Genomic DNA, 13,077 nt, shown 5'->3' on the forward strand with positions numbered 1-13,077 from the left:
GAAGCCGGAAACATGGCTGCCTAGAAATGCTCCTCTTTTCCGAGGCTGTGGGTCAGACATGCTGTTCATCAGAGCCTGTACTCTCAGGCACCAGGACAGACAGGGCCAGAGCATCCTGCACATTGGGAAATGTTCTTTTCTCCCTGCATCTCAGCAGCTTGGTTGTAGCACCACCAGAAGGAAAATATGTAATCATTCTGATGTTCACCTTTTTCTACCGTGATCTATGAATTTGCTATATTCAGCTCAAGGTTGGTTATCCAAGAAATCTCAGCTCAGATCCTGAGCTCTCAGGGACTCAAATTCACTACCTTCATGTTGTCAGGTTCCTGTCTTCCAAGATTCTGAGCAGAGGTTGCACAGAAACACTCTTTCAGAGAGAAAAAGAACGCTCTACTGTGGTTGTAAGCTGTCACTCAGCCAAACCATTCCTTCTTAGATATGTATTTACCGTTGACTTGGGCTGAGAGAGTAGAATTCTCAAGAATCTCCCCCACCCCCTACCATAATGAGAGTGTTAGGGGGAAAAAAGGTCTTAAAAATAAGAACGTGTTGCCAAAATATTATACGATGTAGAACTCCTCTTGAGATTTTATGTTGTCTGTGGAATATTAGTCATTTTGTTTGTTTTGCATGGTCTCACTCATCTCTCCCATATTTCTCCAATAAATATATAACTATGGCTTGATAATTTCTATATAGCTTGGCTTGATGAAAGATCCTGGAATACAGCCCTGAGCTAATTATCCTAGCTCTGTGCAAAGGATTTCTTTTGATTTACTTAAATTCTCACACCAGTGCTTTCTTTGCATTAAGATGTTTAGAATATATTTTAGGACAACATTCTAGGAGAAATGGCAGGAGTTAGAGGGAGAAATACACGAGAGACTGTGTTTTCTTTCCTCCTTAGGAGAAAAAGAAAAATTTAGCAAGTTGAGCTTACTGTTGGACACTATTTTTAATCCCATTATGACAGCTCTGTAACTATTAGAATGAAATTAGCACAGATCGTAAAGATCTTCCATCTAATGTTATAAACATCCTAAAATGAAACTCACTGTTTAGATCTGCTTAGATTAACAACTAGATATAAATGAAATAATAGAAAAAGACTGAGAAATTCTCTGAGAAATTCCCCTTGAATCATTATATGCGTGAGTGATACAATGATCCGATTTCCAATGTTTTCAAGCATTTAGAAAAGAATGTAGATTCGGCTAGTCATTTTTTTAAGTATTTTGGAAATTTATATGTTTTCTGCCTTTTCCAGTGCCTTTTAACCCCTACCTTATTTGGAAATAAGAACCTGTCATACAGAAACACATATAAACCTGTGCAGTCTGCTGATGACCTCTGAGACTATGTCAGTCTAACAGTCCATTTGAGTTTTCATACAAAGAAGGATCTCAAAGGCAGTCATCATTACATGATAGATTATAGGTGAATTCTTTTCATGAATTCAAATACAGTGGTTTAAAAGGCCGCATACACCATGCTCAAATAGACCCTACGCTATATGTTCATTTTCAGTTGTATTTTATTTGGCTTGGTCTTTATAGAGGAAACATTAATTTAGCCATGACTTCGTATCTAAGAAGCTCTTAAAAACTCCTGGGCATCAGATTAGGGAAGAGAATAATAGACCTAACTAGTTTTCAAATTAATTAAGTACTGCTGTCTTTTCAAAGATTGATACAGGAGACTATACAACTAATCAATCATATTTTCTACTAGGTTTTCTTTTTTTAATCAGGAGAAAAATTATTTGAGTGAGATTCAAGATCCCATAGGAGCCATGGGGCTCCTGGCAATAAAATAGCTGTTTCATTTTAGATGATCAGAAAAAAATTATTTCCACAAAATTTGATTAATGTATCAACTGTTCCTTTAAAGAGTTGGCTCATATGGATAACCAACATTGACAGTGTTGTTAGAAATGCCATGATATTGGTGAACAGCTTATGTTGTTATTGTTGTTCTGTCACGAAGTTTTGACCCATGAAAGCCAGGCTTGCCTGTCTTTCACTATCTCCTGGAGTATGCTCAAACTTACGTCATTGAGTCGGTGATTCCATCCAACCATCTCATCCTCTGTCGCCGTCTTCTCTTTTTGCCTTTAATCTTTCCCAGCATCTGGGTCTTTTCCAGTGAGTTGGCTCTTCGCATCAGGTGGTCAAAGTACTGGAGCTTCAGCTTCAGCATCAGTCCTTCCGATGAATATTCAGAATTTATTTCCTTTAGGACTGACCGGGTTGATCTCTTTGCTGTCTCAGGGACTCTCAAGAGTCTTCTGCAGCACCACAGTTTGAAAGCATCAATTCTTCGACACTCAGCCTTCTTTATGGTTCAACTCTCACATCTGTCCATGACTACTGGAAGAACAATAGCTTTGACTAGATGGATCTTTGACTATAGGAGCAACCTATAGTGATACTAAGAAGTACAGAGTTTGTGTAGCAATCTCCATGTATATTGCATCACATAGGATTCCCATGAAGGGTGGTATGCAAGAGAAGTTTGAGTGGAAAAGAACTCTCTTTTCAATGCATAGTATTCATCCTGCCTCTATGCCATTTGTTAATTCCAAAATTTCTCAATTTCTTAACTCATTATTGACTAGAAACATATTAAAGTGTCTTTCGTTGCTCAAGTGTTATTGACTGGAGACATTTCAGTATTCACTTACATAACAAATCACAGGCCACAGGCATTAGTTTCTACAAAAATCCCCCAGTCAATACCATGCTAAAACTAACACTTATTATGAGCAAGAATTCAGATGCTTAAATATATTCCTGAAGTCATTTTTACTAGTGCTAATAAATAAGTATGCCCATCTTAAATCTTTAAAAATACTTTATCACTATTTTCAAATGTACAGCAATGACCTGTAATTTTAGAATAATAAAGAGTCACATAATTGGATTTTAAATACACACAGACACATCATATGTATGCTTATATTTGTTTATGTATTTTGCTAAATAGTTATATTTAGTATATTGTGCTCACAATGAATTCTCAAGCAAGTCATGCATACATAATAATTAGAAAAATTCCTTTCCAGAAGGTGTTATTTTTAAGACAGGGCAATTTTTCTTGAGACCAGGTCCAGTTTATTAAACAAGCAAACATACAAATATATTAATGTTTCATATGTTTACCTGTCTATGCAGCATAAATTGCTCAGCTGTGTTCAGTTCTTGATGATTCTAAGTCTTTATTAATTTTCCCCAATGAAGGGGGTGTCCTTTATCAATTAACAAAATTTACCAAATTACTCAGGGGGAAGATATGTTGCTTAAATATCAAGGAGACTGCAGGACTTGATAATTTTTAAAAAATCTGTAATTGTTACAAGATTATTTTCAGTCACCACTATAACAAGAGCTAATGTGCTCAGTCTGTACATTCTACCCCAAATACACATAGAAATGTTTCCTGAGTGGCTTTAATCAAAAAGATTTTTATTAGCAAGATTCTTTTAGTATAGATGTGTACAAGTTCTTAGCTTGTAGTTATCTAGTCACTAAGTCATGTCTGACTCTTTGCAACCCCGTGTACTGTAGCCCGCCAGGCTCCTCTGTCCATGGAATTTTCCAAGCAAGAATACTGGAGTGGGTTTCCATTTCCCCCTCCAGGGGATCCTCCCGACTCAGGGATCAAACTCATATCTCTTGCATTGGCAGGCGGATTCTTTACCACTGAGCCACCAGGGAAGCCCATGAGCTTATATTACCTCCAAGATAATTCAAAAGGTTTTTATTTGAAACCATAATCATTAAAGATATTTTTAAGGTCTCCAGGATAAATATCTAATTTTAGGAAAGGAGGTTATTTTAAGTTTTCTGTGTGTAGACACATTTTTGTACTAACCTCCTGTTCTGGTAGTTTTATGTGTCATTCAACTAAAAAAGGAAATATTTTTAACCTTTCCTCCCATTGAGATATCTTTTATGCTCTGAGATAGAATAGCTCTGAATGTGGGTTTGTGGGTTTCTTTATTTGGTTTTTTTGGTTTGTTTTGGAAGGTCACAGTGAACAACTACTTGGTTTGTCAAAAATAAATTTTAAGAGAGTCTTGATCTTCATACTAGGATTGGGACTCTGGCCCAATCCTTGTGACCCTGAGCTTCCTGTTTCTGGCTGGCTATTGTGTCACTGATGAGTCCAAGCACAGAATGAGGAAGCATCGCTCCCCATGTGGGTACTTGCTTGGAAACTTATAGAAAAAGACAAATGCTGTGAATCTTTCATAATATTTTTCTTCGATTAGATTTTTTTCCTCCAAAAGGAACATTTTTATTTTCTGCAGCCCATATCAAGAAAGCTAGCTGTACCCACTTCAGAAACAAGTTATTGCCATATTGCCAACTTGGAGTATCCTCTTTATTGTTTTATTTTTTTAAAGTGAGTATACAATTTATTTAACATTCAGACGTCATTAAGACGTGCAATATGGCAGTTTTACTAAGGGTTTAACTCTACCTGGGATGATTGCTTGCTAGGGCTTAGCAACAGGGTCTAGTTCACACTTAGTGCTGATTAAATATTTTACTGAATGATTATAATACCAAGCAAGATGTATTCAAAGGCTTTCATAAAAAATCAATTTTAAAGGCCTTCCTATTCAGGCTAATGACAAACACAATAAGGCAGACATGTCAGTTCAACATAATTGACTGATATTATATATCACTTATATTTTTTAGTCCATCAGTATATTATGAAATGATACAGGACATCTAATAAAACCATTTCTACAGAGCCAAGAAATAAATTTCCAAGAAAGAGTGATTTTACAGACCCCGTCTTTTATATCCAATGCCAGTAGGCTAACTCTAAAGAGGATAAAGCCAATGGCTTTCCTGTCCAGGGTTCATGATTCCCTGGTCGTCCAGTGGTTAAGACTGTTCTTCCAATGCAGAGGACATGGGTTCCATCCCTGGTTGGGGAACTAAGGTCTCACCTTCTACATGGCTTGACTGAAAAAAACAAAAAAACAAAACCCCTGGAATATCCTCTTTAGTGGTTGTTGCTTGAGAATGTCCCAAGAACATTATACATCCTCACATACAGATTCCTTTCACTGTGTCCCATTTTCAGTAGGTGTAAGAGCTGATATAGGCCACTGGTGGCTTGATAATCTTGCACCTTGAGTGGTGTGTCTTCCTAATGCCTCATTCGAGAGGACCGTCCGTATTAATTTGCAAGAGAGAAAATATAATTGGTCTTACTAAAGATGTATTTCTGATGTTTATATATACTCATTTAACTTGATGCTTATTCTTAAACATACCTACTGAATCTCAGAAGCCATTTTTTTTTTTCCAATTCCACAAACCATTTATCCTTAGAGCCTCTGAACTTGAAGTAATATTGCCACTTAAATTAATTCATCTTACCTACTAGTCTAGTTCTAACAAGGAAACCCTAAGTGGTCATATCTGTATTTAAAGATGATTCTATTGGTCATGAACTTTTCCAACTACATGATTAACAGGCTATTAATTCCAACATAAAATGATAATATATGACATACTTAGGATTTTAGTGCAGAGGAGCCTGGCGGACTACAGTCCGTGGGGTCACCAGAGAGTCAGACACTACTTAACTACTAAACAACATAGTATTTTAGTAGAATCTAGTAACTTTTAAAATATATATATACATATATATATGTATATATATATATCACAGATTCAACTTTTCTTTTTGTCCTGGTTAGTAATAGTGAATAATAGAATATCATTAAGTCATCTGACAATAATAATACACACAGTGATGGTTAAATAATACCCACTGTTGCATCTCTACATCTTGCCAGGCTTCATAAACCTTTGCCTTACTGAAAACATTAGATTTTAACAGCTCTTTTTGGAAGGACTGAATGAATACAGAGTTAGACAACATATTCATCCTTCAGGCCATCATAAAAGGCAGTAAGAAAGCACATCAAAGTTTGAACAGTACTGTCACAATTCCCATGATGATGGTGTGTCCAGAAGTGTGCAGGTCAATTCTGCATGTCCTTGAGTTGGAAGCTGCCTACTTGCTCTGTACCCTGCCCTGAGTAGCTGAAATGATCAGACACTTGTATGATTACCATTGGCAATTTTATGTAGCATTTGATGCCAGAATCTGATGTTTTTCATCAATCCCAACTAGAAACATTACTTGCTTTTGATTTGGGCAGAAGTGGAATTCTCCAGAGCTCCCTAATTTAAAAATATTGACCACAACTTTGATCCCCCGGCTTTGATTTTTCCTGATTTGGCCATTTCTATCTTCCTTTCTGAAGAGGAGCCCGCTGTCTCTTTGCTATATATATTCTTCTCCACTGAGCCCAGTGGGGGCAGGGACTTCTTGCTAATTATTCTGTCACAGCCCATCTCCTGCTCTTGGCCCAAGAAAGAAAAACTACTTATTTGGACAGTCTTCTTTTCACGTTTCTCACTCTCTGTGTGGATAAAGCCGGGGCTTTCATCACCTCCTTGCAATACTTCCTTCTTTAAACACATTTTTTGGTTTGCAGGCAGGCTGTGGAGCTGACTCCCGGCCTCCTGACTGTACATCGTAATGTCCTATCAACTTTTCTTTTTTGCAGAGATCACCACTGGCATGCCAGCCTCAACTGAGACAGCGTATGTGTCTTCAGGTAAGGAAAATAAGCTTGTCGAGTTTTACTAACCAGAACGACAGGCATCACAGCTGGCTCTTCCTTCTACTAATCAGAACCCCTTCTGCATCCACGTTTCAGCTGCTCCTGTTTTCTGCGCCAACATTTTTTCTCCAGTTCATTCTGCCTTTTTTGGATTTTCTTTAAAGGAGTACAGTTCTTGCTGTGTGTCTGAACTTGGACCTGAGAGGCATGCATGAGAAAAAGAAAACTAGATGCAACTTAAGGAGTACTACACCAGGAAAGGAGATATCTGGGTTGTAACTTCAGCTTTTACATCTTTCTAGGAGTTTCTCTTAGTGGGCTCTGCCCTCCTTCATCCATCACAGTTCATTCCTGGATAAAGTATCACTGTCTGACCTCTGACCTTTGGGCTCTTAATGCTCAGTTGTCAGTCACTGAAGTTGGGCAGAAGCACTGTTATAGGCCTGACTTTTTAAAATGCTGTTGCTTTTTTCTTTTTGGTTTGTTTGGTTTTGTTTGTTTCTCACTTGCCTGTAATATTTGCTGATAGCAGTTGTGATCTGAGCATATATTAGCTACTGAAAACCCAACTCTACTAACCCATGTATAACCCTAATTCATTGATTTCTCCACTAGCCGTGAATGTCATTCATCTGGTGTGAATTTAATTTTTTTTTTTTTACTTTTTCTTATCCTTTGTGATTCTGTAGTTAACAAAACCTTTAGCATATTTACAAATAAATATTTAATCTCAGAGGCCATGTGATTTAACAGCCATTTTCTATCTTACCTTCCCCAGTTTAGCCTCTTCTCTTCAAAGCCATTGTTCAAAATCATAAGAGCTAACTTTCTCTATGTCTTAGCCACTTTGACCATATTTAGGGCTTATGCTTGTGTTGCAAGGTGGTATGATCCTGGAGTATAAGAGGATCTCACTTTTCTGAGTAGCAGAAAAAGAATGAGAGAGAGAGAGAAGGAATATAGAGAGATGGAGATAAGAAAAAATTTGTAGAGTTTCTGAATTTCCTCACCTTTCACTCTGACATTTCTTTAATGTACGGACTTCATTTTCTGACCCCAGTTGGTGCTGTTACAAATCTGAGCTTTTAGATTTATGGGCTGCTTGCCTTGGGAATTTGGAATGACTGTAACTATTATTTTCGGCTATGTGACTTGAATCTTTATAGCTTTATGGTTGCTGAATTTCAATCCTTCTTTGATACTGAGTTGTTCTTAGTTCTTACTCATAAAAACCTTTAGGTCTCGTGCTTTTTTTTTTTTTTGCATGAGATATGTTTTATGTTCTGCTTTACCTAAATATGGTCTCATGCTTTTTTTTTGCATGAAGTATGTTTTACGCTCTGCTTTACCTAAATACTGGTTTTCCTTCTTTAGCCTTACCATCTAAGAGAATCAAGCTGCTGTGCAACCCCAATGATTGTATTATGTATTTATTTAGTACGTTTTGTTTGATCCTAATGTAATCGCTCTAGTGGACCTTGCATGGACTATATTCAGCATCGTGTTTGGCCAGAATGTTTATGCAGAGCAGTTTGCCTGAAAATATTTTCATCCTTCTTTTTTTTCCTCTAAGCAAGAAAGTTGCCTTTCATTCTCTCTGAATGTGGAGAGTGTTCTCTTTGGTTTCATGTTTCTTAAAATCAAGACCAACCTAAGAAAAGGAATTGTCTGTCTCACCTGGAGTGTGGATCTGTTCAGAGTAGTGGTTCCAGGAAATTTGAAGAGAGCAGCTGGTGTGTGGAGGGGTATCTTTGCAGATGGGTACCTTTTGCAACTTTCAGAAGTCTTTGTGTCCACACTGTAGAAACATTCCTCTGTGGAATATTCAGATATTCTTTGAATGTTGCATATACCTTCCTTTGACTTTGAGATGCTTTCAGCTTTTCTGTTGCACCATTTTCTAGATCTCTTGTTCTAGATGATACCCAAGGCTGGCAAAATTTCTAATTTAAGAATCCAAGTGGCATGACTCAATAAAGCTTCATTCCACTTTTATTTTTTATAGAGTCTCCCATTAGAATATCAGTATCAACAGAAGGAACAAATACTTCTTCATGTAAGTATATTTAAATATTCTGTTGACTAGTGTTTAACCCAAGACAGTATCTGCTTCTGAAGATCATGTTCATATCTCTCCTCTACCCTTATTGGGGAATGGGGTATCAAGTTTGGGAACAGAATGGTGTTTGCTGTTTGGAATAGACATGAACTCCTGCTCTGCTTGGGATTGATCAGATATCCCCTTCCCCTGAGATACATACATACAGTTTTAAGGTAATGTAATGTCTGTGAATGTTGGAATATAATTGCACCCATTCTGAGGCCTAGTTCTGGATGAGCAACAGAGAACATTGTCGGTTGTTCTTTGTCTCTTTACTTTTGTTTTTTTAGTGTTTCGTGATGCCTTCAGCAACTGCCTAAGGCGTGATACCCAGCTGTTTGGGATCTTTATTCCAAAGCTCCTCAGTTCTCATATAAAGTCTGTTGTGATGGATTTTGGAAACTATATATAGATGCCCTTGATTCAAATTTGATAGCAAGTGACTAATTATGAAAATGTTTGAAAGCAAGTCCCTAGGCAAGATCTCAGATTAGTTTTCAAATGTTTAATGTGAAATGTGCTTTGTGCTTGTGGAGGTCTACAACTGTTAGATTGATTGGTGCTTTGCGCTGTATCAGGGGAACTTAAGAAGTTAGCAAGGACTAGTAAAAATAGTTTTGATACTTATAAATTGTGAATAGCCTAGAATTAAATTTTGATATGCAACAGGGGAGTTTATCAGGCCTTGAAAATAAAACTTACAACTACAGTCTTTCTGTCCCTGATTGTAGCTCTTTATTTAAAGCTTGTAATTATTCTATTCTAGCCCAGAGAGTGTGTTTAATGAACAATTTCCTTTCTCTATCAGCCTTGTATAAAATACTTGAACTTACTTGAGGCAATTTCCATTGTTTTGCCAACTGGTCTAAATATCCAGTTTGATTTTAAAATCCATTTGGGTTGGTGATACCCAGACTGTCACAATACGATGTCAGTGTATTTTTATTACATGAAGTATGATGTTTTGACTATACTTTAACTAGATAAAGCATTGTTTAACTGGATTGATGGCAATAATCTAGTAAGATCAAACAGGAAAGGAAATGCTCAGATTAGATTGACTTCCCCTAAGGATAAGCATTACATTCTCCAAAATGATAATCCTTTCTGGGGAGTTTGGGATATTTGTTATTTAATTCTCATTAGGAAAAGATTAGAATAATTATGTAGATTTTAGCTAACTAGTGTTGAGGAATCATATTGAGCCTTGTTTTCTATTTTTGAGTGTTTATTAAGCAAAAGCAAACACTAGGATTTTCTCTCTGTCATTTTGTCTGGGAATCATTTCCCCCCTGCATGATTCACTGAAAAAAGTTATTGAAACTCTTGTAATTGGAACCCTTCATCCTATCATTAATGGGATGGATGTGATTCTTAAGTATATCTGAGTAATTTGGGAATGGAAGAAATACTTAGGGAACTGAAATGAATCTCTCAGTTTACATTTCTGTTCACTGCAACACTGTGGAGAGAGAAGTCATTTTGAAATTTGACTCTGATCTTTAACTCTCAGCAGAATTAGTTCCTGATACTTGGTCAGGGTTTAAAAGTAAGAAAGAAGGCTTTGTGTACCGTTGCGTTAAAACATTTCAGTGACCCATTTCCGTATGTCACTCCCCACTCCTGGGGGGGTCTCAGTAAATACTGCTGAGTTGATTAATGAATTTTTTTTTTGGCATATTGTATCCATTTAATGAATACATATTTTAATCTCAAAATTATGTTCTGTATTTTGGAAATATAAGCCAATAGTGGCAGGGTCCTAGGTCCATGCCAGCAGCATGCAATACTCAGCTCCTCCAAAGGCCATATTCAGTGGAATTCTGCACTGGGGCAGGGCTCTGATGCAAGCATATCTCAGTTTAGTAAAGGCTGGAGCTGAAACTTGAAGAACCAGCAATCATAATACCCTGGACTTAAAAATTCAAAATATATAAAAGTGTCAAAGGCCCAGGAAAAGTTCCCACAGGTCAGAAATAATCAGCCCTGAGTAGGTTTCTTTTTGCTTTGTTTCAGCCAGAAAGGAGACATGCAAAACACCTGTATGTGACTGGAGATTTTAAGAGATTCATGTTTCATCTGCAAACACTTTATCATTTTTGCCCTCTATTTGTTTTTCCTAGCATTTCATAAATTTGGTGAAATAGCAAAGATATGATACTAATCTTTCCCTTTGTAAGGCTCATTTTAACTACTTCCTCTGTGAATTTGCATTATACATTCACTCTTTTTAGAGTTGTTCATTTATAATTCTTTTAAAGTGCCTTATAATAATCTTTTGGTAAGAATTAGCATTGTTTTCCTTCATTTTATGTTATCCTTTTGTAAAGGAGGCATCTGTGACTTAAAACATATGAATACTTTGCTAAATGAGTGTCCTGTTACACATAAGTAACAGGTTGTAGAAAAGAAGAGCTTCAAATTTGCAAAAGTCAGTAGGACTATCTTGTTCCTCTTTTACACAGCATCAGCAAAAAAGTAAATTGATTGTTTAGGACAAACCTTAACGATTTCTCTCTGAATTGCCAGCTGCTGGTAACCCCATTTTGCAGACGATTTTGTCAAATGCTATAAAAAATATAATTGTTATACCAACCACTTTACTGAATTAAGTCCCATCCATTCCAATTGAATATAAAAATGAGAGAAACAAAAATAGAAAGTCTAATGAATAATAACAAGAAAGAAAATAAAGAGAACTTTCTGGAAAACAGTCTTAAATAGTAATATATGTTTCGAATCATAGTAATAGTAATAGCAAACCTTTATTGAAGGTTCACTGCATGCCAGGCAGCGTATAAGGTGATTTACATGGTTCATGGTTCTCATAAAACCTTGTTCCATTTCTCAGATGATGAAACTGATGTATTTTCTCTAAAGTTTCTCAAGCAAGATTCAAACCCAGGCAGTATGCTAGCCTGTTGTAACACATGACATTTTGTTGCCTTTAAAAAAAAAAAAGAAGACTTTAATATGGAAAGGAATGAGATTCTGTGAATGGGTGGAAAAGTTGTCACTGATACAAAGTGGATTGAAAGTATGTGTAGTAGATTAAAGTAAATGCGTTGCCTTGAACCAGCTGAGCCCATGTAATCTTTATGTTACCCATCAAAGGGTGGTGAAGGGAAATGAAAAGAACACAGACATCAGATGGACTCATGTTCTTAAGTCTAAATACCAGTGCTGTTAATTACTGTGTATTCTTAGGCAAGTGATTCAGTGTCCTTAAGGCTCAGTCACTGTGTCTGTATAATCATGTTTATCTTAAACTATACTGAGAAGCCTAATATGAACGAATGAATGTGAATCGTTTAGCACTTAGATGGTCTTCCCCTGTAGACAGAAGAGAGCCAGTACTTGAACAATGCACATGTCTCTGAAGAAAATAGAAATGAAGGGAGTCCTTCCATTTTATTTGAGCAACATAAGAAATTATCCTTATTGTTGGAGCAGGAAGGAGTTAATGATTTTTCAGTCTAAATGGTGATGTTGGAAGTTCTATGCCAAGAAATCACTGTCTTTTCCAAAATAATATATATTCTTAGCTAAGACTGCACTGGAAAGGAACTTATCCAGGAAGTCCTCTTTGAAATCTCTGAATGAAATGAACAACTCAGTCTTTAATTTGGCACCTAAAAAAGCTAGCTGAAGGAAGAATGCCTTTTGTCTGCAGAAACATTTCTGTTATAATGAGATTTACAGCATGTTCCCTGGGAGACAGCTTGGTGCGCTGGATTGAATAGATTGGACCAGGTCTACTGGTCCATTCGTGAGCTTCAGAGCTACGGTTCTTACTTCCCCCTTCATCTATAACTGACTGACCTACTCTAAATGTAGACAGAACTGCCCAGACCTTTGCTAAATGATTCTCAGCTGGAAAAAAAATGTCATTCCAACTTCAGATCTTTTTTGGTACCAAATATGAACTCTGTCCTGTGATGGTTGAAGAGCTACTTCTGATTGAATGCAAACTGTGCTTCCAGATTTCTATAAACATGGTATTTTCAAGGGTGTGGTAATTCTGTGTCTTAGGAGAATGACAAAAAAATTGCATGCTCTTTGGCAATAAAAGAAAAACTTTCAAAGGAGATTGCCCAACTGGTATTACCTCCACTTTCCTCCTTGCCTGGAGAGTGAGTTGCAGATTTTTAGGGCAACAGAGGGACTTGGGAAAAAGTCAGGGCTTGTATGTCAGTGTTAATATTCTTACCTTCATGCTCACTTCTTTCATTTTCTATGTGAACATGTCTTACATTTTCCCTTACAACTTTCCCTTGTACTCCCTGCAACTGGAATATCATTCCTCAGTTCT

The 13,077-nt window shown here is 36.8% G+C and overlaps 1 protein-coding gene across 15 annotated transcripts in view; it reads left to right on the plus strand.

Annotated features, from left to right (window-relative positions):
* The window catches only part of NRG1 (neuregulin 1), a 1,152,455-nt gene that overhangs the window by 984,457 nt on the left and 154,921 nt on the right, over positions 1-13,077 (plus strand). For 11 of the 15 annotated variants that reach the window (XM_027530077.1, XM_027530076.1, XM_027530078.1 and 8 more), the window contains exons 4-5: positions 6,608-6,658; positions 8,670-8,720. The exons of the other annotated variants lie outside the window; for them this stretch is intronic. In XM_027530077.1, the coding sequence (XP_027385878.1) occupies positions 6,608-6,658; positions 8,670-8,720 (102 nt within the window). The remainder of the gene's footprint in view (positions 1-6,607; positions 6,659-8,669; positions 8,721-13,077) is intronic. 15 annotated transcript variants of the gene reach the window in all.

This window comes from Bos indicus x Bos taurus, chromosome 27, assembly GCF_003369695.1.
Source record: "Bos indicus x Bos taurus breed Angus x Brahman F1 hybrid chromosome 27, Bos_hybrid_MaternalHap_v2.0, whole genome shotgun sequence".
Classification (NCBI taxonomy): Eukaryota; Metazoa; Chordata; class Mammalia; order Artiodactyla; family Bovidae; genus Bos; species Bos indicus x Bos taurus.